General features: G+C 46.8%; 1 protein-coding gene across 10 annotated transcripts in view; it reads right to left on the bottom strand.

Moving 5' to 3' along the window:
• agrn (agrin) overlaps nt 1-25,764 on the bottom strand; it is a 501,404-nt gene that overhangs the window by 227,456 nt on the left and 248,184 nt on the right. For 2 of the 10 annotated variants that reach the window (XM_052039169.1, XM_052039168.1), the window contains exon 1: nt 6,274-8,924. The exons of 7 other annotated variants lie outside the window; for them this stretch is intronic. In XM_052039169.1, the coding sequence (XP_051895129.1) occupies nt 6,274-6,439 (166 nt within the window). In that variant the 5' untranslated portion in view covers nt 6,440-8,924. Of the gene's footprint in view, nt 1-6,273; nt 8,926-25,764 lie in introns of those variants that run through there. One more of the 10 variants, XM_052039165.1, reaches the window with a different exon arrangement.

The raw sequence follows: 25,764 nt of genomic DNA, 5'->3' as shown, positions 1-25,764 counted from the left end.
TGGTAGGTTCCATCTTTCAGGAAAGATGTGAAACCCAAGGCCCTACTTGCTCTTCCAGATGACCATCAAAAAATGCCATGGCACTATTCAGAAACAGTGCAGGAGCATTTCATTGTCGCCAGCAACATTAAAACAGATTTATCTGGTTCTTACTACATTACTGTTATGGGAGCTTACTGTGCGCAAATTGACTGTCAGGCTCCCTACATTGCAGTAGTTATTGTGGTTCACAAAATACTTAATTGTCTGCGGAGAGTTTTGAATTTGGCTCAATGCTGACGATAATGGGGTCGGTATAATAAAATCAAGATTTTACGTTATTACTCCCAAGCCTGGATTGGAGTATCTAAGCGTCATAGAGCACAAAATCAAGCCCTTCGGCCGAACTGGTCCGTGCCAACCAAGACACCCGTCAAGGCTACACATAAAACGCTGGAGGAACTCAGCAGGTCAAGCAGCATCTATGGAGGGAAATGGACAGTCAACGTTTCAGGTCGAGACCCTTCATCTGGACTGAGCTCATCCCATCTAAGCCAATCCTATTTGCCCACATTTGGCCCATATCCTTTTAAACCTTTCCTATCCAAGTGTTGTTAACATACCTGCCTCAACCAATTCCTCTGGCAGCTCGTTCCATATACAGACCACCCTCTGGGTGAAAAATTTGCCCCTCAGGTTCCTATTAAATCTTTCCCCTCTCACCCTAAACCTATGCCCTTGGTTTTCCCAACCCTGGGAAAAAGACTGTGTACATTCACCCAATCTATGCCTCTCCTGATTTTAGACGCCATTAACCTATACTCAGATACAGAATTAATACCCCTCAGTGTGCATAAAATTCCAGCCTTAATATCATCAAACTGCAATACCTATTGCAGTCACCCAGATCTCCAACTGAACGGATTTTGTCAAAAGTACACAGGGGACTTTCTACATTTCACATTTAATCACAGTAATAATTGTACTGAAGGTACTTCTTATATCCATTTTATCACAGTATGGTACTAACCAATTATTATCTAAAATGAATATATATTTGAGACATAAATCACAACCATGTCCTTCATTATTCCAGCATGACTTCAAAGAGATTGAATGACAAGTACAAATATCCTGCAACATTACAGTTAGGGAGCATCCACAAAGTTCCCAGTGAAGCTATGAGGCATTGCCTCTGACTCTATGCACAAAAAGGGCACTCTCCCGCAACCCCATCTCATTCAGCCACAGGAGGAGGGCTGAGCTTGCAGGGTTGAACAGCCGGGAGTGCCAACAGCAATAGTTACTGCACCATATGTGGCACAGACATCTAATGGATGAAGAACAATTTAGCCAGTCTTAGTTACACTGCCAGAAATGCAAGCTCTGCATACATCAGTCTAGACAATGTGCCAGTGGCCTGGTTTGAAGTAAGAAACGTAACATCAGCATTGCCTGTTAGATGTAATGCAGCCTAAACAACTGTACCTGACATCCTTTATAATGATAATATTACAAAAAATGTTTTCCTCTAAATGATGGGTAGCAGGTGAACCTAGCATAAACTAGGGCACCAACTAGAGTCATAGAACAATACAGCACGGATAGAGGCCCTTCGGCCCAACCAGTCCATGCTGACCACAGTGCCTATCCAGCTAGTCCTAATTTCCTGCATTCAGTCCATATCCCTCTAAGCCCTGACCCTCCATGTACCTGTCTAAGTGCTTCTTAAACGATACTCTTGTACCTGGCTCAACCATTTCTTCTGGCAGCTCATTCCATGTTTACCAACTTATTAGGAAGGAAACGGAGCTGTTAATTTGTTTTAAGATTCTACAGAGAGCATTGTGGTAACTGTCTGAATGATTGATATTGCTGTGGGAGGGATAAATATCAGCCAGGACACTTGGGAGAATGTCCTTGTGGTTCTTCAGCATTGCACTACACGATCTCTGACATTTACCTGAGAGAGCCAGGTTTAAAGTCTCATTCAAAATGACAGGGGCTCCTTCAGTGCCACGTTTGAACTTCAGCCTCAGATCTCTGCAGCCGAACTTGAACACACAAGTTCTAACTCACAGCCATGCTTGTCACCCATTGCATTCCTTTAAATCCACTCATGTCCCCTGTATTTCTGCATGACATAAAGGAGGACACTGGGATGTGGGAGGAAACCAAAGCTTTTGAACCGTCTACCATGTGTCCTTCCTATCTCAGCTTCTCATAATCTTACACATCTCTAAGTCCACCCAATCTCCCCTGATCCATAATAAAAACAAAGTCAATCTTTCCCCAAAGCTAAAATGTTCCAGTCCTGGCAACATCCTAATTAATCTCCTTTTATAAATCACTTGGAACGTTTACTTCAGGCACACCTGGGTGGGAGAGGCAGGGGAATCTTTGATGGCTGTCAAATCTTTGAACGTTTTGGGAAATGGGGCTAACTCGGTGCCCACTGGTTATGGAGAGACAGCAGGCATGACTCCAGTCAAAACGTCCTGGGCCAGATGAGCCCTGTATCTCTGTTTTTCTCCCCACAGATGCTGACTGACTTGCTATGCACTTCCAACAACCTCTGTTTTTATTTTCAATTTCCAGCATCTGCACCATTTTGGTTTCTGGATGTCTACCAATTATCTTGACCTTCGATTTCCAATGAAGCAATAATAGACTGCCAATTCATCTTATGTTGGAGAATGAGTGCTTAACACATTCCTCACCACCCTGCACTAACTCCAGCCTGACTATTCTGTACTCGCATCCTTCCTTGCTACAGGAAAAATGCCATTAAGCTGGAAAGAGGGGAGAAAAGATTTACAGGGATGTTGCCAGGGCTCGAGGGACTGAGTTATGGAGAGAGGTTGAGCAGGCAAGGATTTTATTCAGTAGAGTGTAACCCTAACCCTAATCTTATAGAGGTGTATAAAATCATGAGGGGCAGAGATAGAGTGAATGCACACAGACTTTTTCCCGGAGTTGGAAAATCATGAACAAGAGGGCATAGGTTTAAAGTGAGAACGGGGAGATTTAATAGGAACCTGAGGGGCACTTTTTTCACCCAGAGGGTGGTCCGTATATGGAACGAGCTGCCAGAGGACATGATTGAGGCAGGTACATTAACAACATTTAAAAGGCACTTGGACAGGTACATGGATAGGAAAGGTTTAGAGGGATAGGGACCAAAGTGGGCATCGACCAGTTGGGCTGAAGGGCCTGTTTCCGTGCCATGACCCTTTAACTTCAAACTGGAAGTTGGATTATTTTCCACTCTCAGATTCCTAGCCAACTTTTATAAAAAGTAACTGATACTTGTTGGGTTCCCACCAGCACTGTGGACCCTTCAGCACTTTGCCTAAATGGACATTCTCCATGCTTTCAGCAGTAGGCACCTATTTATTAACACACAGAGCACCCTAACTAGCACTCAAGAGTCTGCCTGCTCAAGAGTTCCACAGAAACAAAAATGACTGAATTCCAGTCAAGAGAACATATTCATTCAGTGGATGTGTACACCACTGAGTAGACAATCCTTTGTTGGCCATTCCCTTTTGCCCCTCAACTGAGGGGCTTGTTGGGCCACAATAAAAGGTTTATCCAGGTGGCTAGCACCAAGGGCCTGAGAAGCAGGCACATAGGAACACCACCACCACACAGGTCCCCCTTTAGGTCACCCGCCATCCTGATGTGGAAACATATCTCTGCTGTTGGGTCTAAATCCTGGCACTCCCTCCCTATACAGTGGGAGTGCCAGCCCCACAAGGAGTGTATTGGTCTAAGAAGGTAGTTCAACACCCACTTCTTAAGGACAATAAGAGACAGGCAATAAATGACATCCACACCTCAAAAACGAATTAAAACAAAAAACGGTAGATTTTCTTTCCTAAAGGATGTTGCCTTTATACTACCATCTGTAGTTTCATATACACCATGGCTGAGAATAGCTTTGTATTCCAGATTTACTTAATTACTTGAATTTAAATACCGGCATCTGCCACAGTATATGTTGAAGTCACCTCTCCTTCAGGCTGCTAAGTAAGTTAAGCACCGTGGTACGGGCTCCCTGATGCTTGGGAGCAGGGGAGCTGAGGCCAAATAATATCCGTATCATACTTAACTACGGGACATCAGTGCAAGAAACAGGGAATACAAGTAAACCAACCCACTTAAATAGATTTTCGATAACTTACAGAATTGCTTCAAGTCTTTCCATACAGAGTTCTACACTTGTGTCAATATTACTTAAAACATTTTAGTAATGTTAACTTTAAATAAATAGCATTCAGATCTGGTGTTCTCTGACACTTACAGGAAGACAAAATGCTGGAAACATTCAGCATGTTAGGCAGCTTCCAAGGAGAATCTGCTGCCTTAGCCCAACTTGACCCCAAACCTACCCCAGAGGAACAACTGAGGCTGGACAATAAACACCTGCCTTCTCAGAGACATCTATAACCTGCGAACAAATAACCATAAGACCATAAGACAAAGGAGCAGAAGTCGGCCATTCGGCCCATTGAGTCTGCTCCATCGTTCTATCATGAGCTGATCCATTCTCCCATTTAGCCCCACTCCCCCACCTTCTCACCATAACCTTTGATGCCCCGGCTACTCAGATACCTATCAATCTCTGCCTTAAATACACCCAATGACTTTGCCTCCACAGCTGCCCGTGGCAACAAATTCCACAGATTCACCACTCTCTGGCTAAAGAAATTTCTCTGCATCTCTGATCTGAATGGGCGCCCTTCAATCCTGAAGTCGTGCCCTCTTGTACTAGACTCCCCTACCATGGGAAACAACTTTGCCACATCTACTCTGTCCAGGCCTTTTAACATTCAAAATGTTTCTATGAGGTCGCCCCTCATTCTTCCGAACTCCAAGGAGTACAGCCCAAGAGCTGTCAAATGTTCTTCATATGTTAACCCTCTCATTTCTGGAATCATTCTAGTGAATCTTCTCTGAACCCTCTCCAAAATCAGCACATCCTTTCTTAAATAAGGAGCCCAAAACTGCACACAGTACTCCAAGTGAGGTCTTACCAATGGCTTATAGAGCCTCAACATCATATCCCTGCTCTTCTATTCTATTCCTGTAGAAAGGAATGCCAACATTGCATTCGCCTTCTTCACCGCCAGTTCAACCTGGAGATTAAATTTCAGGGCATCCTGCACGAGGACTCCCAAGTCCCTTTGCATCTCTGAATTTTGAATTTTCTCCCCATTTAAATAATAGTCTGACAATCCTGGAAAATCAAACAAAAACCGCAGATGCTGAAAACCTGAGGTAATAAAAAAAAGTCAAAGTTGGAAACACTCAACAGGTCAGGCAGCATCTGTGGGAAGAGAAACAGAATCAATGTTTCAGGTTGAGATGTGATGACGGGCCTTCGACCTGAAACATAAGACCATAAGATGTAGGGCAGAATTACACCATTCGGCCCATCGAGTCTGCTCTGCCATTTGATCATGGCTGATTTTTTTCAACCCCATTCTCCTGCCTTCTCCCCTGTAACCCTTCACCCCCTTACCAATCAAGAACCCATCAATCTCTGCCTTAACCACGCCCAACGACGTGGCCTCCACTGCCCTCTGTGGCAAAAAGTTCCACAGATTCACCACCCTCTGGCTGAAGAAATTCCTCCTCATCTCAAATCTAAAGGGACGTCCTTTTATTCTGAGACTGTGCCCTGGGATCCCAGACTCTCCTACTGATGGAAACATCCTTGTATAAAGATAACATCTTTTTGGTAGGTTTCAATGAGATCCCCCCTCATCCTTCTGAAATCCATCGAGTACAGGCCCAGAGACATCAAACGCTCCTCATATGTTAAGTCTTTCATTCCCGGGATCTTTCTCGTGAACCTCCTCTGGCCCCTCTCCAGGAAGGGGAGAGGGAACATTTCCCTTCTCCCCAGAGATGCCCTGACCCCCTGAGTAGCTCCAGCACTTTCCGTTTTCACCATTGTCAATTCTACCGCCACATGAGAGAACGTGTCACCTGGAGAGGAGTCTCCACCTGCAGGTATAAAGTTCTCCTCTGTTACCTGCTCCGCAAAAACGCCACACAGCCAGGGTTAAATTTGCCCATTACACTTGAAAGGAAAACAGGCGAACCACAACAGCGAGAGATTATCTGTGCAACTGCACAAAATAAGCTGCAGCCTGAATAATTGACGCAATTCAGTCATGAAAAGTAAATCATACATTAAAAATTCAGCAATGACTGGAAGCTCACGGCTGAATTCTGCATTTAAAGTGTGAACAACCTCTGGAAGATTGGAAGCTGCCAACCTACAGTTGTTGAGGAAGAGCAGGACAGCAAAGCCCAGGGTTGAGGTAGCCAGTAGGATCAGACAGATGTTACATGGAATCATGAAGTACCGCACCACTAGCGACACTTTGTGCTGGTAGATCCTCCCGCCCCGGTGGGCAGCGGAGGGCGGGTACCGGCTACCGGTCATACCCCCGCCGTTCCACCCGTAACCAGAGGGAAGTCGGAACCCCTCCACCCTCAGGGTCGAGTGAGACAACTCTTCAGATTAGTCCTCCCGTCCGAAATCCTTCCAGCTCAGACGCTTGGCGTTGACGACTGTCACAAAGTGGCCACAGCTCATCAAACATTTTCCACCTCCCCACTCCCTTTGATTCCCTCAAACCACGCCAATCCTATCGCAAAGTCATGATCCTTTCTTGGGATCAGCCGGGGATCACGTAGAAACAATTCCAAGTCTTCATAACGCGGGGAGACCCATGATGAAGCGGTGGGCTCCCCCCCTCAAAAAAATAAAGGCAGTCCTTGAATACAATCCACAGCACACCCCTCCGCCCGGGGCCGCTGCCTTAAAGATCTCAAAGATCCCACTGACTGACCCCTGGCAGAGAAGGTTCGCCAAGGATGGGACTGGCTCTGCTGCCGGCTTGAACTGCTACACCCAATTGCATTTCCACCTCTATTTCCGTTCACTCCAAGAGGCTGAAATCTCAGCTGAGATCCTGGAGAGGCATTGTCTGCGATAACCAAGGAATTGGGTTGCAAGGTTCACCCGGCGCTCGGTGGCTCGCTCCCGGTGAATACCCCAGAGCTGGGGCTTGCTGCTGGGGTGGACTCGGTGGGAGAGTCTGCAAGTCAGCGGCTGTCCCCTCCCGGTCGCGCTGTCACGGGTCTCTGGGGCACAAGGGCGTGGAGGTTTCAGACGGCAAGTTCCAACGCACCCAGACCCTCACTCACACTGCCCCCCAGCACCACCACTCTTCCCCAATTCCCGGACGATGCGAGGTCCCGAGCAGCTGGCATCGGGCTGCAATGAAGATTTGGAAGTTTCTTCCAGTGTCCGGCTGTCTGGGCAGAAGATGTTCCCGGGTGCATTGATATTTCCAGGAATGCAGAAGTGTCGTGCCTCTCCTCTCCAGTCCTCTCGGCAGTTCAGAGCCACCTCTCCCTCGTTCGGAGCGAAGCGCAAGACCACTGCACTTTAACACAAAAGCGGCCGCCTTCTCCCCCGAGGCGCAGACAAAAGGCGGCTTCGGTGCAGGGGGGATCCGGCCGCCCGCTTCTGGGGCACCGCAGACCGGCGGGGAGCTCCGGATCCGGCCGAGCCCCGGCGCAATCCTCCAGCGACCGAGGCAAAACTTCGCACCGAACCCGTGTGGCGAGGGCGGTGCCGTCAGACAGCGCCTCTTCCCAAGTTCCAGCTCCCGGAGTTCTCGCAGCCGGAGCCGACCAACAATTTTACCCTTTGTCCTACACGAACAGAACGCAAGGCACGGCTCGAAACCCTGTTCCCGTTCGCAGGGAAGGGGGTCGTGAGCTCCTCGGAGACTGCCAACGTTCAGGGAGCAAGGTACAGACAGGCAGCTGGGACACCAGCCAGCAACAGCCCCGAAATTCTGGCACAGAATTTATTCCGTCTATTGTAAAGGTTTGCTACCCAGGTGCGGTAACTAGCTGGCATCAGTTCTTTGAAATGTCTGCACGTTCTAAAATACTAGTTGAAAATGAAAAGAAATATCTGATAACACTTTACAGAGAGCTGCCTTAATGCGCTTGTGGTTAAATATATTATCCGTCACCCCTCCGACTGTTATTTTCACAGGAGTCTTTTCTATTGTGTTGTTTCCATGGTTTGCCAGACGACATCACTGCTGGAGTTAGATTTCCCTGAGGAGACCAACCCTTTGTAGCTTGGTCCCCGAAGACGCAGCCTGCTGTGACAAATTCAACACTCACTCGTCATAAGTTGGTTTGTTTTATCCTTGCTGAGTATTCACTGACTCCTAAGTGAATCCACTGGTCTTCAATCTACTGGCCTGACCAGACCTCCTTCTGACATGGACAGATATCTTGGTCAGCAGGGATAACTCCGTGACTCTATCTGTGTCATAGGGTTATCCATGCTGTATAACTCCATGGCTCTATGACACACTCAGCCAGGGAACCATAGAACCATAAAACACTACAGCACAGAAAACAGCCCATTTGGCCCTTCTAGTCTGTGCCAAAACCTTATTCCGCTAGTCCCATTGACCTGCACCCAGTCCATAACCCTCCAGACCGCTCCCGTCCATGTATCTATCCAATTTATTCTTAAGACTTAAGAGTGACCCCGCATTTACCACATCAGATGGCAGCCCGTTCCACACTCCCACCACTCTCTGAGTGAGGAAGTTCCCCCTAAACCTTTCCCCTTTCACCCTAAAGCCATGTCCTCTCGTACGTATCTCTCTTAATCTAGGTGGAAAGAGCCTACTCGCATTTGTGTTGCTGGTGGGTTCGCAACCTCTGAAAGGTCCACCAAGCCCGCAAATACATTCCTCTAACACTTGGGAGGGTCCATGATTACAGCAGAGGTGTTATACTGTGTACTGGCCAGTGCACTTTCCCTCCTTCCTCCAGTCTCAATGAGGCCAAACTCAGTACATTGGACCTAGTCAGGGACACAGATTTGTTCATATCCATACAGCACAGAAAGAGGCCCTTCAGCCCGTGTATACTGACCATCAAGTGAATGCGCACAGTCCTTTTTCCAGGGAAGGGGAACTAAAAACTGAAGGGCATAGGTTTAAGGTGAGGGGTGAAAGATTTAAATAGGACCTGGGGGTAAGGTAAGGTAAGATATCTTTATTAGTCACATGTGCATCAAAACACACAGTGGAATCGCGTAGTGTTCTGGGGGGCAGCCCGCAAGTGTCGCCACGCTTCCGGCGCCAACACAGCACGCCTGCAACTTCCTAACCCGCACGTCTTTGGAATATGGGAGGAAACCGGAGCACCCGGAGGAAACCCAAGCAGACACAGGGAGAAGGTACGAACTTCTTACAGACAGCGGCTGGAATTGAACCCAGGTCACTGGCGCTGCAATAGCGGTACGCTAGCCAAAACACTATGGGTAACTTCTTCATGCAGAGGGAGAGAGTGGTGTCTCTATGGAATGAGCTGCCAGAGGAAGTGGTTGAGGCAGGTATGTTAACTTGTAGGTGCTGGGGGAGCAATTCCAGGACGTAGACACAATGACAATGAAGGAGCAGCGATATGTCGGCACAACATTGTGGGCCGAAGGGCCTGTACTGTACTGTAGTGTTCTATGTTCTCAAGTCAGGATGATGGTGTGACCTGGAGTTGGCGGTGCTGTTCCCATGTCCTCTGCCCTTGCCCTCTGAGGTGGTGAAGGTTGTAGGTTTTCATAAGTTTGGGAAAGGCTGTCAGAATGGCCTGCATGAGTCAGGGCAGAGCATTTTGTGGATGGTACACACTGTGAAATGAGTTTTGTAGCAACTCATTTTGATCTGACGATGAAGTTGCTCAGTGGGACACCTCAAGGATGTCTTTTCATTTGCAGGGTAGATTCACATGAGTCATTTTGGCTTTTGTAACTCAACCACCATCCAGCTCACCTCCCTGTCCCCATCCTGCCCCTCCCCCACCAGACGAACAATGGTGACTCAATTACATTAATTTATCTGACAGCAGCACGTTCAAGATGAATATCCAGTCCCAGAGCGACTGTTCCATCAACCTGAAGGAAGATTCAGGGTTAATGGCACAAAGAACTCGCCCAAGGTGCAACTTGTATCAATTTTGTTTTACACCAAGCAAGGGCGATGGCATCTTGAAAATTCAAGCAACCACCCTTGGATTTTGCTTTGGATCTGACTTGCTGCTCCCTGCAGAACTGAATTCGCTGGTCCATGAGTGGAAAGTAATGATAGCACTGTAAGGTTAGCAGAGATCAGGCATCTGAAAACCATGATGGGATACTTAAAACACCTACAGATCCACTTACAGCCTGTGACCCCAGAGCAGAACAAAGCCGAGTGCTCAGCAGGTGTCAATTTTCAAACACCAGGAAAGCCCTAAAAAGCTGCATTAAAGTAGGTCAAAACCCAAAAAGTGCCGCCCACCCCATATGTTTAATTACCCAACAGCACCACAATCTGCTAAAAGGGAGAACAACCATTATGAATCCCGCTGGGATTACAATGGCACCAATTCTGCTCTGTCCTAAGTGCACATCAGCTGTTAGCATTGCGCACTGTGCAGTCTTTCCATGCATTCAACTTCACAGTTTTATCACTGGGATGTTGCAAAGCATACCTGAGGTGCCATAACTGTTCAAATACATCACTTTCGGGGAAAATGGTGGTGAGATTGTGAATGGAATCAATGCGAAGAAGATGCACCTCAGGACAGATTTTTGCTTTGACTCAAACGTGCAACATATGGCTTCGTTTCAAAAGGCAGTCAAATTACACAGATGTTCAATGAAGATCGAGATGGTGAATTATTTACAGCGTCTGTGGCTTGGTTGAAGGTACTCCTGCCTTGGGAGACAGTCGTGGCTGCAAGCTCCACCCCAGAAAGCTAAACATCATGTGTTGCAGTGCAGAACTGAGACTGCTGAATTTAAGAAGGGCTGTCCTTTGAACGTTAAACCGAAGGCTCTGCTTTCCCCATTAGCTGGGTGTTAAAGATCCTTTGACACCAACAAAGGATCCCAGATCCGAATTGTTAGTTGGTTCTCTCTCCTCAGTTTTGCTGGTAATTTTTTTTAATTTCAGATTTTCAGCATCTGCAGTTTATTTGACTTTCATCTTTTGGCACAGCTTTGAAAAGTGCTGCTGTTTGTGGGATCTCGCTGTGCAAAATGGCTGCCACATCTACATTAGACATCCACATTAGGGCAGGCACGGTAGCGTAGCAGTTAGCGTAACACTATTACAGCGCCAGTGACCTGGGTTCAATTCCGGCCGCTGTCTGTAAGGAGTTTGTACATGCTTCCCGTGTCTGCGTGGGTTTCCTCCGGGTGCTCCGGTTTCCTCCCACATTCCAAAGATGTACCGGTTAGGAAGTTGTGGGCGTGCTGTGTTGGCGCCAGAAGCGTGGCGACACTTGCGGGCTGCCCCCAGAACACTCTACGCAAAAGATGCATTTCACTGTGTGTTTCGATGTACGTGTGACCAATAAAGATATCTGATCTTATCTTATCAGACTGGTAAATATATTTCAGAGGTACGTCGCTGTAACGCAGCTTAGGATGTCCCATGGTTTTCAGGAGTGTTGTTTTTCGCATTGTCACTCCAGAGACCTCTGCTGAATTCAGCTCAGACTATGGGACTAAAGTTTCCTTTTCACTGCCACCTGGAAGGATCTACAGAGAAAGGTGCAGTTGCAGAGTCAACCCAGTCCCCCATGGGCACAACACTCACATGATGCTGTGCAAATATAATCGGCTCCAACAAGTGGGAATGTAATCAGCCTTTTTTATATTTATTCATTTGTTGTGATGTGGTAAGACAAGTGGGGAAGAATCTGACGCTTAAAGAGTTAGGTCAGCTAAAGTCTGATGAGAACAAAAGAGCAAGGGAACTAGCAGCTGTATGACTAAAAGAGGCCTCAAGGACAGACCTCATAAAGCCAGATTTGGGCAATAGTTCCAAGTCTGGAATCTGTTGTCCGTCATGATTATGCTGACAACTGTACGATAAGCGTTGTTTAAGGATCCTTTGTAACCATAAGGTTTATTGATGTACACATGTTTTGCATAAAAACTTGTTTGTCTCCCTAAATGTGAGGGACTTTGAGAGCTCCTTGGAGTTCCCGGGTAATCATATTTTGGCCTTTTGGACTCTCTGTGATATCACGAATAAAACTGCTTTGCCTCAAAGTCTGTATGGTGTGAGTTAGTTCCTCGGACGCCACCGGTGGTTTAATACAAGCGCCGTGTATAATGGTAGGAAATGTTCCTGTAATCAAGCCTTGGGCCCCTTTTGAGGTGAGGTCCATGATTAATGACGCCCTAAACCCCCTTAAGAAACCTCTAGCCTTCCATAACTGGCTGAGACAGACATGTCAGATCTATAATTGCTTAATCTGCTCCTAAAGGTTCCCTACGACACCTCATGGAACATGGTTAAAAGTGGGTTCCAAGTCCCGGGATCTGATGCGAAGGGGAATTGGTGGCCCCCAGTGGTCAGAGATAATCAGCTGGCAGGACAGGGACAGGAACTCATTCTACAAGCAGCAAGGCAGCATAATGACTCTGGGGAGGTGACTCGGTGCGTCCAGAAGAGGGGTGAAAATGTAGTGGATTTTTTGGCTAGATTCAGGGATACTTGGGAATCTTCGGCCAGAATAGACCTGGAGCAACATTCACCATTAGCTGTCCAAACCTTCCTAAATTGCCTCGAACCTTCTGTTGCCCAACCCTACAAGTTGGCAAATTTGACCTGGCAAAGAAATGATTGCTCTGAAATTGTTAATATGGATTAATATGGATAGACAGGGACTTTTCACGTGAAGACCTGACCCCAAAGGACAATTTCTACAGAGGACCGATGGGGAAAGAGTTGGTGGGCAAGGCCCCAAGAGGCGGAGGGGACCCTGGAGAGACAAGTGAAATGATGTTTGTCGTAGATGCGGGAAGAAAGGACATTGGGCACGGGAATGTCGATCAGAGGCCCCTGCCCAAGGCCCACCAGAACGAGCACCAGTGATCCGGGCCTCATTCTCTGTGAACAGCCCCTTTCCTCAAAACAAATAGGGGTGTCAGCGGAGGATAGTGGTGCAGGCGGCCATGATCAGACTCTCCAGCCACCCTGAGGATGACCCTATAGTGTGAAAAGTGTGAAGTGATGCACTTCGGGAGATTGAATTTGAAGGCAGAATACAAGGTTAATGGCAGGGCTCTTAGCAGTGTGGAGGAACAGAGGGATCTTGGGGTCCACGTCCATAGATCCCTCAAAGTTGCCGTGTAGGTCGGTAGGGTTGTTAAGAAGGTGTATGGTATGTTGGCCTTCATTAGTCGGGGTACTGAGTTCAAGAGCCGTGAGGTAATGTTGCAGCTCTATCGAACTCTGGTCAGACTACACTTGGAGTATTGTGTTCAGTTCTGGTCACCTCATTATAGGAAGGATGTGGAAGCTTCAGAGAAGGTGCAGAGGAGATTTACCAGGATGCTGCCTGGATTGGAGAGCATGGCTTATGAGGATAGGTTGAGTGCGCTAGAGCTTTTCTCTTTGGAGAGAAGGAGGAGGAGAGGTGACTTGATAGAGGTGTACAAGATGATGAGAGGCATAGATCGAGTGGACAGTCAGATACTTTTTCTTAACATGAGGGGGCATAATTATAAGGTGATTGGAGGAAGATATAAGGGGGATGTCAGAGGTAAGTTTTTTACACAGAGAGTGGTGGGTGCGTGGAACACACTGCCAGCAGATGTTGTGGGGGCAGATACATTAAGGACATTTAAGAGACTCTTAGATAGACACATGAATGATAGAAAAATAGGGGGCTATGTGGGAGGGAAGGGTTAGATAGATCTTACAGCAGGATAAAATGTTGGCACAACATCGTGGGCCGAAGGGCCTGTACTGTGCTGTAATGTTCTATGTTCTATGATATCAATTGAGGTGGGTAGAAAACTAGTGGACGTCTTGATTGATTCCAGTGCGACTCTTTCGTCTGTACCCACCTCGTCTGTACCCCCTCCATGGCACTTCCTTTGAACTCCCACAGGGTTTCTCCCATTGGAGTTGCTGGAATCCCCATGGTGGAACCCCTCTCCCAACCAGTCCCCGTTACACCAGGGGGATTGGTAGTAGATGAGAAATTTGTGATAGCAGAAAATTCACCTGTCAGTCTCCTTGGGAGACAGGCCCTTCTGTAAATTAGGAGCCACGATTCATTGCACCCCACAAGGATTGTACTTCCAGCTGCCTGAGGCTTCCATAGGAAGAGTACACGAGATGTTGAGGCGCGAGATAACGGCCCTCGAACAAAAAACCACAGCGCTCTACTTTGGGCAGTTACCCAATTGTCCCCTTGAGCGAGGCCTGGCGCAGTTATCTGTCACCCTCGGCGACTCTGCCGAAGGGTGCCTTCTTTATATACAGGCTGTTGCGGTGTGTGCATTGTATGACGTCGTTTACCGAAACCCAGGAGACCGGCGCACATGCATCCAAAGCCCATCCCTGCCTGAACGTGACCAGGAAAGTTAAGTTCAGTGGACAGATCTTCTTCAGTCCCTTGGGAATGGGGACTAAGGTGGAGTGGACTCCAACCCAAGAAGCATTGTGTGCCATGGGACCAAAATTGGTCCCTCAAGTCACCCTCACCATCATGCCACCAGCCACCCCTGAGCAGATAGGCCCTGTAGTAGAGTCCCTGCAGAAAGAGACACCTCTCTACCTTTTTACTGTGGCGACCCAGGTAGGCCCCTTTCAGATAGGGGTGCTGTCTGCGGACTCTGGATTTACTCAGAGGGCCCAAGGAGAGTGGGAGACAGAATTTGTGAGGTTCCAACCTTCCCCACCGACTGATCAGCTCTCCCCGCTTCTCCTGCGGGAGGTGCCTGATACCCTATGGGCAAGACATAAGTACCACACCGGCCTACGAGTCTCCGCCGCTCCACACCAGGTTAAATCGAAACCCCATGCGCCATGGCCATGCGTAAAACAGTATCGCCTGTTCGACAAGGCTGAGGCGGGAATTAAACCCGTTATAACCGCCCTGCTAGAACACGGCGTCTTGTGTCCAACCTAGAGTCCATGCAACACACCTATTTTGCCCATTCCCAAACTGGGACACAAAGATGAATGGCGTTTCGTCCAGGACCTTAGATCCATCAACCAGATAGTGGTCCCAGTCACCCCCGTAGTCCCTGACACCAATGTTATTCTTTCCTCCCACAGTCCACACTCCAAACCGAGCCGACCGACGTAGAATGGACCGAGGAAAGGGTCCAAGCTTATGGACTACCAAAGGATGCCCTCGTGAAGACACCAGCCCTTGGAATCCCTTGAGTACAGAAAACCTTTCGCGCTTTATGTGAGTGAAAAGGAGGGATTCGCCAATGGCATATTGACACAGGAACAGGGAGGCCTGGGGAGGCCGGTAGCCAACAACTCAGTGCAGCTTTCACCAGTAGTTAGGGTGCATGCCTGAGGTCTGTAGTTGCCACCACTGTAATGGTTGAAAAATCCTCTCTTCCTGTGTTGTTTGGGCACACGTGCGGCCTCGTTACTGCTCAGTTTAGCAGCCACACAACGTTTCATGAGGTATGAGGTCATGCTGTTATCCAAACCTAACCTTTCCTTCCACTGAGCACCAACCTTCAACCCCGCCTCTCTCCTCCCAGAGTGGGAGGAGGAGAAGGAAGAACATGACTTCCTCCTTGTGGTTGATTCGGCCTCTGCCCCTTGCCCCGACCTTCAATCCTCCTCCCGGAAAACCCAGACCTTCTGCTTTTCACTGGCGGTTCTTCACATTGCCCCCGTGACACCACCACCACGGCCAGATACTCAGTGGTCACTCCATTTGAGGTCCTGGAAGCTTGTGCACTGGACAGAGATTTTTGCGCTCACCCGGCCATGTATACACACCAAGGATAGAACAGCAAATGTATATATCCATTCACGGTACACCTTTGGGGCGGTACATGACTTTGGGGCTTTGGGACAACATAGGGGGTTCATCATGGGGGGTTCAACGTATTGGGTATGTGGTACTAAGGCCTATCCTTGGCTCCCCACGAACTGGACCGGATGTTGCTCTCTGGCCGATGTGGTTCCCCGTCTGCGGCTTTTGGTGTCACTGGACCAACACCCCTGGGTCCAGCGGACCAAACATCTCGCCTGGGATGACACAAGAGAGCTGTACCCGAGGGTGAGAGATTCGGGACAATAGCCTTTCCCCTTTTTGAGATGGCTAGAAATAGCCGTGAAATAATTAACCTGGTCTCAGCCCTTGAAAAATTGGTTTTTCAGGGTTTGGAAGAAACAGACCAGGCCATATCGGGCATCTCTGCCGAGCTGGTAGCCGTCCGCACAGTGGTCCTCCAAAATCCAATGGCCTCAGACTTTCTATTGGCTGAAAAAGGGGGCACATGCGCAACCATCGGACAGGAATGCTGCACCTATATACCTGACGAGTCTGAAAACATTACACACTCAGCTGATTACATTTGGCCGAGCAGATTGGGGACGTAGGAAAACAATTCCACGACTTTAACCCCAAGGGATCCTAGTGGCTCTTCAGTAGTTGGTTGCAGAGGCTGACTCATCATGGGGTAATATTGATAATAGTAATCATTTGCGTGGTAGCCCTAAGGCTCATCTGTGCCCTCCTGCCCAGAGGGGGAACAGCCTATGTTTCCATGTGTGGCCCCTACTGAGGATGCTGAATACGATGAGAAAGCCTGTTTGGATATGAGACCCTTCCCCCCTTGGCTATGACCCACCCTATGATGTAGATTATTAAGTGATGTTGATCGAGGATCAAAAAGGAGGGATCTGTGGAAGAATTTGATGCTTAGAAAGTTAGGTCAGCTGAAGTCTGATGAGAATAAAAGAGCAAGGGAACCGAAACTAGCAGCTGTATGTCTAGAAGAGGCCTCAAGGACAGACCTCACAAGGCCAGACTTGGGCAACATTTCCAGGTCCGAAATCTGTTGTCCATCACGATTATGCTGACAACTGTATGATAAACATTGTTTAAGCTACCTTTGTAACCATAAGGTTTACCTATGTACATATGCTTTGCACAAAAACTTGTTTGTCTCCCTGTATAAATGAAAGGGACTTTGAGAGCTCCTCAGAGTCCCGGGGTAATCCGATTTCAGCCTGTTGGACTCTCCGTGATATCACGAATAAAACCGCTTTGCGTCGAAGTCTGTAGGGTGTGAGTTAGTTTTCTCTGACAACAAGCATTTATTGCTCATTCCTCAACCACCTCACTGTGGGTCTGAAGTCACATGCAGGCCAGTCTGGGTAAGGACAGCAGATCTCCATCACCGAGGAACATTTATGAACTAACGTACTCGGACAGGAATCGAACCCAAAATCAAAAGCTGGATCACCTCTCGTCATACGGCACAAGCTGAGTCCACGCCAACTACCAAGCACATATTTACACCAATCCCTAATCCCATTTGATTCTCCCTACATTCCCATCAATTCCCCACAGTTTCTGCCACTCACCTACACACAAGGGGCAATTTACAGTGGCGATTAGCCAACTAGCTGCACATCATTGGAATGTCTGAGGAAACCAGAGCACCCAGGGGAAACCCACGGAGAATGTGCAAACTCCACACAGACAGCACCCAAGGTCAGGATTGAACCCTGGTTTCTGGAGCTGTGAGGCAGTAGCTCGACCTGCCGCATCACTGTGCCCCCCTCAAGGAACCAATGTTTTCCAATCATTGCTATCAGAACCACTCAACAATATAATACTTTCAGTTTGCTTCTCTCCCTTCCCTTTCCCCTCATCACCCTAGCTGAAGGACACTCTAGTCCCTAAGTAGCACCAGTTGTACAAGTCCTCAACAAAATCAGGTCTCACGTGGACTCTGCAGCTTGTACATCAATGGACTCAAAAGTCAGCAATCATTGATTTCTCTGCACTTTCACGGGATACTTAATTACTTCTTAACATAGCAAGTATTTTCTCAGCTCCCATCGGGCAGGAGGTACAGAAGCCTGAAGTCCCCACACCACCAGGTTCAGGAACAGCTACTTCCCTTCAACCATTCGGTTCTTGAACCAACCAGCACAACCCTAAACTCTACAGTTTAACAACACTGTGACCACTTTGCACTAAAATGGACTTTTTTTTGTTCTAGTTCTATTCTTTCTTGTAAAAATTGTGTACAATTTACGTTTAATTTGTTTTTCTTGTGAATGCTGCTTATCTGATGCTATGTGCCTGTGATGCTGCTGCAGGTAAGTTTTTTTATTGCATCTGTGCATATGAGAATAAGCTCGACTTTGATTTTATTTACAGAATTTCCATTTAGCCCAGTAGTGACCAGATCATGAAATTATAAATTAAAATGAGCTAGCCACTCTGGAGAATGGTTCCATGGGGTGAGTGCTGAGCGGCTGCAAGGTGTGAGAATCAGGTATCTAGCTCTGGACTAACCTTCCGCACAACGTCACAGGGGATACACTGGCAAAAGGCTAATGATTCCCAAGCCAAAGCAAAGGATAGGAGTGTTATTTTCTGTGATTGATGCAGCCATTATTGTGCGGCGAAGGAGGCCAGACAGATAGGCAGAGTACTGCCAGCTACTCCAGTAGTGTTTCGGGTCAATCTATAAATTGCTGACAGGAACCCATTCAGGAGGTGGGAGACAGGCTTTGTTGGTTCTTCTCACCTGTGACGGAGTTGGCTGTGGCTTTACTTTATTGAGCTGAGGCTGCTGATGCTGGGAGAGAGAGGCAGGCTCCTGTCCACAACAGGAGGCAGCCGGCTGCTTAACCCTTGCACTGCCACTGCATACAGGAAGAAATGTGCATTTCTCTAATGCCTCTCATGAAGTCCTGCACCATTGTACAATCAATTGAGCGCTTTGGAGATGTAGACACTTGTGATAAACTCAGATAAATCAGGTTTATTCTTTAACTGTTAGTTTAAAAAAATATTGGGCAGAATAATGGGGGGAGCTCCCCTGCACTTCCTCAAGTAGCCAGAGTCATATAGCACAGAAACAGGCCCTTCAGCCCATTGAGTACATGCTGGCCATCAAACCCCATTTACACTGATCCCATTTTATTCTCCCCACACTCCCTTCAAATCCCTCAGATTCTACTCCTCACCTACACACTAGAGGCAATTTACAACAGCCAATTAACCTACCAACCCGCACGTCTTTGGGATGTGGGAGGAAACCGGAGCACTCAGGGGAAACCCACACGGTCACAGGGAGAACGTGCAAGCTCCACACACAGACAGCACCCGAGGTTGGGATTGAACCTGGATCATTGGAGCTGTGAGGAAGCAGCTTTACTAGCTGCGCCACTGTGCTGTCCTGTTGTGAGATCTTCCCCTGCCAATCAAAAAGGCAAATGTAGCTTTTGGCTTAATGTCTCATCCGAAGGACAGCACTTCTAACAATGCAGCACTCCCTCAGTACTGCGCTAGTGTACCAGCCTCGAGGTCAGTTCAGGCTCAGCTGGTAATAGAAGCTGGCACCTGACTCAGAATGTTGGGAATTCAAGGCTTGAAGCACAAAATCTAGGCTGACACTCCAATGCATTACCGAGGGAGTGCGGGACTGTCAGAGATGCTGTGCTCCAAATAAAACATTAAATTAAAGCTCAATCTGCTCTCTCACAAGGACACTTAAGATGCCAGGGTAGTATGTGAAGAGGAGGAGGCAAGTTCTCCCCACGTCCTGATCAATATTTATCCCTCTCTCAACATCACTGCAGCAGATCTGGTCATTATCAAAGTGCTATTTGTGGGAGCTTGCTGTGCATAAATTGACTTGTTAGAAAGAGATAGAGTCATACAGCATGCAAACACACCCTTTGGCCCACTGAATTCACATTTACCATTAAGCACATATTTATACTTCCATTTTATTCTCCCCACATTCACATCAACTGCCCCCCCCCCCCCCCAGACTCTACCACTCACCTACACACTAGGGGCAATTCACAGTGACTAATTAACCTACTAACCTGTACGTCCTTGGGGTGTGGGGGGGATGATCTGAAGTACCTGGGGGAAACCCACGCGATCACAGGGAGAACGTGCAAACTCCACACAGACAGTGCCCGAAGTCAGGATTGAACCTGGGTCACTGGAGCTGTGAGGCAGTAGCTGTACCAGCAGCGGCACTGTGCCATCCCAACACTACCACAGTAAATGCACTTGAAAAGTCCTTGTGTTTGCAAAACACTTTGGGATGAGCTGACAGAAAAGTCCAAAAAGGAAAACAACAACATGCAGTTTTTAATGTGCTCAAATTTCTAATTTTGCTTCAGTCCTTAACCATTCTGACTCTGAACGATATCACTGAGCTGTGACTGACATGGACTGGGACCATTAAAACTAGTTCAATGAATTGCAGAACAGCTCCCAGAATGTTGCAACTCTTCCATTTAATCTCATTAGGACAGAAAAATACAATGTAAACATAAAAAATTGATGGAGGAATAGGTCACTCAGCCTTTTCTGGCTGCTTGGCCATTCAGGGTCGTGGCTGATCTTTTACCTCAGTGCTATTTTCCTGTGCTAATTTCTTATCCCTTTTTCCTCTACTGTGAGATCATCAAAAACCTGAGCAGGAACCAGCCATCTGGTTCTTCGAGCAACACGCAAGATGGTGGAGAACTCAGCAGGTCAGGCAGCATCAAATGAAGGAACTGGACAGTTGACGTTTCAGGTCGAGACTCTTCAGCAGTTCAGATGAAGGGTCTTGACCCAAAACGTCGACTATCCATTTCCTTCCATCGTCCTCCAGATTCCAGCATCTGCAGGCTCTTGTACCAACATCTGGTTCTCACATTCCTGCATTCCCCTAATATTCAGAAACCTATTAATCTCTCTTGAATGAACTCAAAGACATAGCTTTCTAAGGTAAAGGATTCCAAAGATTCACTGCACTCTGGTGAAGAAATTTTTCCTCATCTCAATCCTAAATGGTTTACTCCTTATTCTCAAACTGCATCCCCTGGTTCAAAACTCCTCAGTCAGGGAAACATCCTTCCTGCATTAAGCCAATCCCTTTAGAAATGTTGTAAGTTGGGTGAGATCTCCTCCCATTCTTCTGGGCTCATTTTACTCAATCTTTCCCCATATTGCAAACCAACCTTCCCTGGAACCAATGCAGCAAATCTTCGCGGTACTCCTTGATGGCTAGTATGTCTTTTCTTAGATAACAAGAACAAAACTGTACACAATACACCGGGAGCAGTCTCAACAAGGCTCTACACAATCACAATCAGACTTCCTTTCTCTTGTGTTCAAGCCCTCCTAATAAAGGGTAAAGTATCAATTGCCCTCCTAATTGCTTGCTGCACTGTTTATTGGCCTCCAACACACCTAGATCCCTTTGAACATCAACACTCTCCAATCTCTCACAATTTAACAAATGATCTGATTTTCTCTCAGGCGTACCAAAGTGGACAACCTCACATTTTTCCAGAATGTACTCTATCTGCCATGTTTTTGCCCTCTCACTCGGCTTCTCCACGTCTCCATGAAAGCCTCTTTGCATCCTCTGCCGTACCCTCATTCCCACCCAATTTTCCCAGCAAATTTGGAAATGTGACATTTTGTCCCCTCAGCCCAGTCATTGCCATAGATTGGACTATCCAAAAACCTCAGCGGACTGAGTCTCCACAGCTCTCTTGGGTACAGAATTCCAAAGGTGCACTGGTCTCTAGATGAAGAGATTTCTTCTTGCCAACCTATTATTTTGAGACCTTGACCCCTGGTTCTATACAGTCCATCCAGGGGAAGCAGTAACTCCACATCTACCCTGTCAACCCCACTTGAGAATTTTCTATGTTCCAATGAGATCATCATCTCTCATTCTTCTAACCTCTGGAGGACACGGGCCTCGTCTGCTTAATCTCCCTTCATACGACATTCCTGCCACTTCAGAATTCAGTCTGGTGAACTTTCACTGCACTTCCTTTATGGCAGGTATGTTACTGCCTGGGTAGGGGGACCAGTCTAGTACATAATATTCCAGATGTTGTCTCGTCAGGGCTCTACATAATTGGAGCAATATGTCTCTTATACTCCAAAACTCTTGCAATAAAGGTCAACAGAGCATTTTGCGTTCTTAATTGCTCACTGTACCTGCATATTAACTTATAAGGACAGCCAAATCCCTCTGACTAATCTCTCACCATTAAATAATACTTCTATTTTCTGTACCAATGTGAATGATCTCATGTCTTTCAACATTACAATCCATCTGCCATGTCCTTCTCAATTAAATCAGCCTGATTATATTACCCCACGAAACCTCTCTGCCACTGAGTTTTTCACCATCAGCAAACTTGGATACATTACACTTAATTCCCTCATCCAAGTCGTCAATAAAAATTGTGAAATAGATGGATGCCTGCAGTATCCACTGGTCACAGCTTCCCAATCGGAAAATAGAGTTCTAGAGTCACACAGCGTGAAAACAGGCCCTCTGGTCCAACTTGTCCATGCTAACCAAGGTGTCGATTCAAGCTAGTCCCATTTGCCTGTGCTTGCCCCATATCCTTCTAAACCTTTCCTATCGATATACCTGTCCAAAGGTATACCTGAGCAGTTTTGGGCCCTGTGTCTACAGGAGGATGCGCTGGCATTGGAGAGGGTCCAGAGGAGGTCTACAAGAATGATCCTGGGAGCGAAAGAGTTAATGTATGAGAAGCGTTTGATGTCTCTGGGCCTGTACTCGATGGAGTTTAGAAGGATGAGGGGGGATCTCATTGAAACCTACTGGATATTGAAAGGCCTGGATAGAATGGATGCGGAGAGGATGTTTCCAGTAGTGGGAGAGTCTAGGACCACTGGGCACAGCCCCAGAATAGAAGAGTGTCCCTTTAGAACAGAGGTGAGGAGGAATTTCTTTAGCCAGAGGGTGGTGAATCTCGGTTACCAGTAATCTACAGCTGTGGAGGCCCGATCATTGGGGGTGTTTAAGGGGGAGATTGATAGGTATCTAATTAGTCAAGGTATCAAGGGATATGGGGAAAAGGCCGGGAATTGGGCTAGATGGGAGAATAGTTTAGCTCATGGTGAAGTGATGGAACAGACTCGATGGGCCGAATGGCCTACTTCTGCTCCTTTGTCTTGTGATCTTGCAGTAGTGTCATTATGTTCATTTTGTTCTTTATTTTGCACTCATGTAAGTTATGTATAATTTAAATTTATCTTATGTTATTTTTGTCCTTGCCTTGTAATGCACAATGCTGCTGCTGCAAGAAAATACTTATTTTCATGTCATTTCTACCCTGTGTATGTGTGCCCATGACTTGAGATTTTAACATTTCCCCCACTATTTGGTCTGTAGTCCCCTTTTCCCTCCTTCCTTTTGGTGATCGGAAAATTAAGATATATTGCAGGAGATTAAAAGTGAACGTATAAACCATTTTTTGCTAACTTTTCAAATAAATTTCTATCTTGGTGTTTACTATCTGCCTATTAAAGCATCCTGAGCTTTAACATTTCAGAATCCTTGTTAACACAATTGCAGCGTTATTAGCATATACACACTTCTACACACATTAAATTATAGTTAAAGTACTACTCTGGTCTATCAATGCCACCTCATTATTTCCCTCTCTTTTGTCATACTGCTTCAGATGCCCTACCAACTGTGTAAATCCACTGGGTGCCTTAACAGCTGATCTGCATTTCGAAGTCACTGGGTTTGTGTTAATAGGTTTCTGTGTTTAACTGAGGAAAGCTGCTTAAAAAGATTTGTCACTGTGAGCATTCCACAAAGGCGATAGCAAGCTGCTCTCTGAAACACTGAGCCAAGTACGAGGAGCCTCCAGGCAATAGCATCGGCAGCCAATTCCAAACTTTACGCATGGAATATTTGGAAGAAATTGTAAACTGACGCTGAGTTTCAACATTTCATTATCTCCTTCCTGGTCCTGCTTTCTGTAGCACAATGGCCCACATCCAGATATACTTCTTCATGGGTGATCCAGTCCCATCCACTGTGCTCACGTGTGGTAACGTTGACCGTGATTGGATGTGTCTGCCCAGGATTTCGTAACATTGACCGTGATTGGATGTGACTGCCCAGGATTTGGTAACGTTGACCATGATTGGATGTGATTACCCAGGATTTGGTAACGTTCACAGTGATTGGATGTGATTGTCCAGGATTTGGTAACATTGACCGTGATTAGATGTGATTGTCCAGGATTTGGTAACGTTGACAGTGATTGGATGTGATTGCCCAGGAATTGGTACATTGACCGTGATTGGATGTGATTGTCCAGGATTTGGTAATGTTGACCGTGATTGGATGTGATTGTCCAGGATTTGGTAACATTGACCGTGATTGGATGTGATTGCCCAGGAATTGGTACATTGACCGTGATTGGATGTGATTGTCCAGGATTTGGTAACGTTGACAGTGATTGGATGTCATTGCCCAGGATTTGGTAACGTTGACCATGATTGGATGTGATTGCCCAGGAATTGGTACATTGACCGTGATTGGATGTGATTTCCTGTGGTTGCATGTGATTGGGTATGGTTACCAGTAATCAAAAATGACTGCCTGCAATCAGGAATGCTTACCTAAGGTGGTCACCAAAGCTTCCTATTGAGGCAAGTTGTTAAAAGCTGGCCAGCTATTTTAATGTGACAAGCAGGACAGCAAAGCCACAAACATGTCCATACCCAGTGTCCACACACACTCACCTATTACTGGAGAGTAAGCAACAGCAGCAATCCCAACTGACTTCCCTCACCCCCAAGGTCACTAAAGCCACCTGCAGCACCCAGACTAATAACTGAGCTGTGAACAACTCAGTCAGCTGGGAAAACTTCATGGTGTCTACAACTCAAGGAGCTGCTTGTTATTGAACCATGAGCTGAAATACTGAATACTCAGCAGGTCCAAGCACGGATCTGCACTATAGCCACACTACGGTTGTGAATACACACTGCACTGAGTGGCAAATTCTACAGTGTGGACAGCAGCACACAAATCAAACTCTTTCTGCAGCATCTAATTTGTGGTTCAGACCTGTTATATCTTTAGGTGTTACATTCTGAGCTCCAATGGTACAAGTCCTTTCCATGACCAGACTGAGTTCGATATTTATTGTGGTTACTGTGTGCATTCTCCTGACCAATATTTATCCCTCAGCCAACATCCAGCCAGTGCTGTATCTCATTCTTTCCCAGTAGCCCCACTCTCGTTGATGTAACTCCCTTTTGACTGATAGATTCATTCTGTTCCACATTATTTCCCCATTGCTCAAGACGGCAAGAAATTGCAGAGAGTAGTGGACACAGCCCAGTCCATCACACGAGCTAGCCTCCCCTCCACTGACTCTGTCTACACTTCTCGCTGCCTCGGGAAAGCAGCCAACAGAATCAAACACACCTCTTTCCCCGGGACATTCTCTCTTCTCCCCCCTCCCATTAGACAGAAGATACAAAAGCTTGAGAACATGTTCCACCAGGCTCAAGGATAGCTTCTATCCCACTGTTCTAAGGCTCTTGAATGAAGTTCTTATACAATAAGGATGAACTCTTGATCTCTCAATCTACCTCGTCATGACCCTTGCCATAATCACGACAGTTCAGCAGCACCATGACCACTTTGATCACTTTACACAATAATGGACTATGTTTTCATTTGTTCTATTTGTTATCTTTCTTGTAAAAACTGTGTTTATGTTTTTCTTGTGAACGTTGCTTATTTGATGCTCTGTGCCTGTGATGCTGCTGCAAATAAGTTTTTCATTGCACCTGTGCACACATGGACTTGTGCATAGGACAATAAACTCGACTTTGACTTTACTTGCC

The sequence above is a fragment of the Pristis pectinata genome, chromosome 26 (genome assembly GCF_009764475.1).
Source record: "Pristis pectinata isolate sPriPec2 chromosome 26, sPriPec2.1.pri, whole genome shotgun sequence".
In the NCBI taxonomy this organism is placed as follows: Eukaryota; Metazoa; Chordata; class Chondrichthyes; order Rhinopristiformes; family Pristidae; genus Pristis; species Pristis pectinata.
Note: the sequence above shows the minus strand (reverse complement) of the source record. Positions and strands in the feature narration are given on the sequence as shown.